The sequence below is a fragment of the Salvelinus sp. IW2-2015 genome, linkage group LG3 (genome assembly GCF_002910315.2).
Source record: "Salvelinus sp. IW2-2015 linkage group LG3, ASM291031v2, whole genome shotgun sequence".
NCBI lineage: Eukaryota > Metazoa > Chordata > Actinopteri > Salmoniformes > Salmonidae > Salvelinus > Salvelinus sp. IW2-2015.
In genome coordinates, this window is record NC_036840.1 from 5,687,748 (window position 1) to 5,692,592 (window position 4,845).

Below are 4,845 nucleotides of genomic sequence, written 5' to 3' on the forward strand. Positions count from 1 at the left end.
TGAGCATTGAAGCCAAGTGCCATGAAGCCGGCTCTACATATCTGGCCACCAGTGCGTCTCCTCGGGCCGGCTTACATGCACCAGCCTTACGCATGGTGTCCCCGGTTCGCCTATAGCCCGGTGCGGGTTATTCCACCTCTCCCGCACTGGTCGGTGCGACAAGGGGAGTATTCAACCAGTAGGGTTGGGCAGGCTCAATGCTCAAGGGAGCCAATACGCCTGCACGGTCCGGTATTTCCGGCGCCACCTCCCCGCTCCAGCCCAGTACCACCAGTGCCTACACCACGCACCAGGCTTCAGTGCGTCTCCAGAGCCCAGTTTCTCCTCCACGCACTCTTCCTGTGGTGTGTGTCTTCGGCCCGGTGCCTCCAGTTCCGGCACCACCGCACTAAGCACCGTGCGTCTTCCAGAGCCCCGTATGCACTGTTCCTTCTCCCCGCACTCGCCCTGAGGTGCGTGCCCTCAGCCTGGTACCTCAGTTCCGTACCACGCACCAGGCCTATAGTGCGCATCGAGAGTCCAGTGTGCCCTTGTTTCCCGCACTAGCCTAAAGGTGCGTGTCCTTAGCCCCGGTACCTCCAGTTCGGTGCCACGCACCAGGCCTATAGTGCGTCTCAGTCGGCCAGAGTCTGCCGTCTGCAAGCGGCGCCTAACTGCCCGTTGCCAAGGCGGCGCCTGAACTGCCCGTCTGCCAGCGGCGCCTAACTGCCGTCTGCCAAGCGGCGCACTGAACTGCCCGTCTGCCAAGCGGCGCCTGAACTGCCCGCCTGCCAAGCGGGCGCCTGAACGCCCGTTCTGCCAAGACGGCGCCTGAACTGCCCGTCTGCCCAACGGCGCCTGGAACTGCCCGTCTGCAAGCGCCGCATGAATGCCCGTCCTGTATTGAGGCCTTCAAAGCCGCCCGTCTGCCATGAGCCTGCAAAGCCGCCCGTCTGCCAGAGACCTACAGAGCCGTCCGCCAGACAGGAGCCGCTAGAGCCGCGTCCGCCAGACAGGAGCCGCTAGAGCCTTCCGCCAGACCGGATCAGCCAGAGCCCTTCGCAGACGGATCAGCCAGAGCCTTCCGCCAGACCGGATCAGCCAGAGCCTTCCGCCAGAACCGGATCAGCCAGAGCCTTCCGCCAGACCGGATCAGCCAGAGCCTTCCGCCAGACCGGATCAGCCAGAGCCTTCCGCCAGACGGATCAGCCAGAGCCGTCAGCGAGCCATGACCAGCCAGAGCCGTCAGCGGAGCCATGACCAGCCAGAGCCGTCAGCGAGCCATGACCAGCCAGAGCCGTCAGCGAGCCATGACCAGCCAGAGCCGTCAGCGAGCCATGACCAGCCAGAGCCGTCAGCGACCATGACCAGCCAGAGCCGTCAGCGAGCCATGACCAGCCAGAGCCTCAGCGAGCCATGACCAGCCAGAGCCGTCAGCGAGCCATGACCAGCCAGAGCCGTCATCCAGCCATGACCAGCCAGAGCCGTCATCAGCCATGACAGCCAGAGCCGTCAATCCAGCCATGACCAGCCAGAGCCGTCATCCAGCCAATGACCAGCCAGAGCCGTCATCCAGCCAGGATCCGCCCAGAGCGTCATCCAGCCAGATGCCGGCCAGAGCCGTCATCCAGCCAGGATCCGCCAGAGCCGTCATCCAGCCAGGATCCGCCAGACCAGCCAACCAGATCCGCCAGAGCCAGCCAGCCAGGATCCGCCGTCCCTCAGTCCGGAGCTGCCGTCCTCAGTCCGGAGCTGCCCCTTATCCTGGTGCTGCCCCTTATCCTGGTGCTGCCCCTTAGTCCTGGTGCTGCCCCCTTAGTCCGGTGCTGCCCTTAGTCCGGTGCTGCCCCTTAGTCCGGTGCTCCCCTTGGTCGTCCCCTTAGTCGTGGGTTAATTGGAGGGTGGCCATTTGGAGGAGGCTACGAAAGCGGGTAGTGACTATGGTGGGGTGGGAACCACGCCCAGAGCCTGAGCCGCCACCGTGGATTGATGCCCACCCAGACCCTCCCCTAGACTTTTTGGTGGTGCGTCCGGAGTTCTCACCTTGAGGGGGGTTATGTCACGTTCCTGACCTGTTTTCATTGTTTTGTATGTGTTTAGTTGGTCAGGGCGTGAGTGGGATGGGCAGTCTGTGTTTGTTTGTTCTATGTGGGAGTGTGTTGGTTAATTAGCCTTGCTTATATGGTTCTCAATCAGGGACAGGTGTTATTCATTTCCTCTGATTGAGAATCATATATAGGTTGGCTGTTCTCACTGTTTGTTTGTGGGTGATTGTCTTCCGTGTCTGTGTCTGTGCACCACACGGGACTGTTTTCGGTTCCATGTTCAGGTTTCGTCTACGTCGTTTTCTTATTTTGTAAGTTATTCAAGTGTTCTTCGTGTTTCGTCTTTATTTAATAAATTCATTATGTCATCATACCTCGCTGCGTATTGGTCCACCGATCCTTCTCTCCTCTCCTCGTCCGAGGAGGAGGAAGAGCTAGAGCACCGTTACAATACCAGGTTCTATAGCATTAGTGCCCATACAAATTGGTGTTACTAAAGTTTTACTTGCACCTTACTAAACACTAAGCACATGCAGATAAGATAAGATTAAGTTTAACCTTGATCTGTATGATGGCCAAGGCAGTGGTAAACAATATGCCTCATTCACAATAAAGCCCATGTGTAACAGTTACTCCCACTTTCATGTGTGCAATTGCTAATTAGGGTTCAACTTGACTTTGATGTGTTTTCAGGTGGGCTTTAACCCTTTGAGGGTGTTGAGAAAGAGAAACAAAGCCCTGAGGAAGATCAGGAAACTTCTAAAGAAAGGAGAGCTGCAGATGACATCTGTGAGTAGTGGTGCACTTATCTGTTGCCCTTAGAAACCCATCAAAACATAACTTCCACTCACAAAGTTACCCCGTTAACACTTTACAAGAGCCCCTTGTATCATAAAGTTTAATTCAAATGGCCATAAGCATGTCATAAATCAGTCTAGCCCAAAACATTAGTTTCACACCTGGCAACAACATACTTTTAGCAATCCAAAATCAACAGACATCATGCACACGCTGCAGGACCTACCTATAGGTACTCATCCCATTACATGCCTTATCAGTATGGTCTTGGGGTTGCATGTATATGAAAAACAAATGAATCATCATCCCATAGTGGTGGATGGACCTCCAAAGATCCCCTTCTACATGTAGTCAGGTTTTCACAATAAGAGGTTGTGGTAATGTTGTGGTACTCCCGGTGCAGAAAGGCCTACTGCTCACCAGCTCTGGGCCCATTGAGGAGTCTGAGGATGAGAGCAACATGGAGGATCTGGACCAGCCCACTGACTTCAAGGACCTTCCTGTCCAGGTGAACTGGAACTCTGAGCTTCCTGCCAACATCCAAGTCCCCAGAGTAGACGTCCACAGCCTGATCCTGGACTTCTCAGCCGTCTCCTTCCTCGACGTCTCTGCCCTCAAGGGACTCAAAGCGGTAAAACAAAACTCTTCCGTTACAATCCTGTGGAATGTGGGGATGATTGTATATTTTACCAGAGTATTTCTACTTACTGGGTACTGATATTTTGCTGTGTTCTATAGGCACTCAAAGAGCTCATTCGGGTTGAAGTTGAGGTCTACATTGTGGCATGTGACGGTAAGCTGGTTTAAGACAAGCCATCTGTCCCATCTATTCCTTCTCCCTTTTTCTCTTCAACGCTGAATTCAATCACTCTGAAACAAATAGAGGTGAAGTGATTGATCTAACGATATCCATCCCTTGTGTCCAAAGCGTACATCCTGAAGAAACTCCACAGCTGTATGTTCTTTGACAACGAGGTGAAGTCGTCCATGTTTTTCCTGACTCTCCACGATGCCATGCTGCATATCCTGGAGAAACATCCAGTAAACTCTGAAAACACAAAAGTCTGTGAAAAGGTATAACATTTACCTGTAGAAAAATACTGTGTATCTATTGATGTTTCCACCCTTACAGACCAGATAAGAGGTGCCAAACCTTATCTTGGCCCACATCGGTTCATACACAGGAACTTGTCTCATTCTTGTGTATCATGTTGTCTTACAGGTTATAACAACAGCCACTATCCATGGCAACCAATGCAATGGTGTGTCGAGTTTGCGTAGCAGGGACAAATTTGTACATGTAAGTAACAGAGACCCATCAGATCTTTTCTACATTTGTAATGAATAATCATCACCAATCCCTTTAAAATGATAACTCTCGTAATGTTGCAACTCATGTGGAGGTACAGGTAATTCATAAAAATCATTCATAAAAATAAAATTACAGTAAGATGAGCTGACAAAATAAAATCTAAATCTCTTTGCTTTCCCCAGGTCTCAGAGACAGAAACCAAGTTCTAGTTCCAGAACTACACTCTCAGATGTCAGTATTTTAATGGTTCTTCGGTTGTCCCTTTCCACAGATGGTTCTACATGGAACCCAAAGGAGTTCTACCTGGAACCAAAAAGGGTTATATTTGGAACCAAAAAGGGTTCTCCTATGGGGACAGCTGAAGAACCCTTTTGGAACAACTTTTCTAAGAGTGTAGTGATGTGTACAGTACTTTCCTTTCCTGGGATGGCATGCATTTCCTGTGATCGCTGTGCTTTCTGGTGATAATTGACATAAGGACACATGATGCTGTCCTAAAATGGACACCATACAGTAACCATATGTACACAGGACACCACTTATTGAGCTAATAATTGTACATAAAATATATTTGAATGTTTTTGACATTGAGACTTTGAAAGAAATATCAGAAAATGTCATTCATATCATTTATTTCTTTTCAAAAACATTTTTAAATAGCTTGACAATGTTGCATTTTATACGTGTACATAGGGATTTTATAGGAATGTT

General features: G+C 50.9%; 1 protein-coding gene across 1 annotated transcript in view; it reads left to right on the forward strand.

Annotated features, from left to right (window-relative positions):
- Positions 1-4,557, forward strand: part of LOC111955877 (chloride anion exchanger) — a 14,594-nt gene extending 10,037 nt beyond the window's left edge. The window contains exons 15-20 of the mRNA XM_023976232.2: positions 2,718-2,813; positions 3,226-3,453; positions 3,561-3,615; positions 3,751-3,896; positions 4,045-4,122; positions 4,317-4,557. Coding sequence (XP_023832000.2) covers positions 2,718-2,813; positions 3,226-3,453; positions 3,561-3,615; positions 3,751-3,896; positions 4,045-4,122; positions 4,317-4,343 — 630 coding nt within the window. The 3' untranslated portion in view covers positions 4,344-4,557. The remainder of the gene's footprint in view (positions 1-2,717; positions 2,814-3,225; positions 3,454-3,560; positions 3,616-3,750; positions 3,897-4,044; positions 4,123-4,316) is intronic.
- The last annotated feature ends 288 nt before the right edge of the window (positions 4,558-4,845 follow it).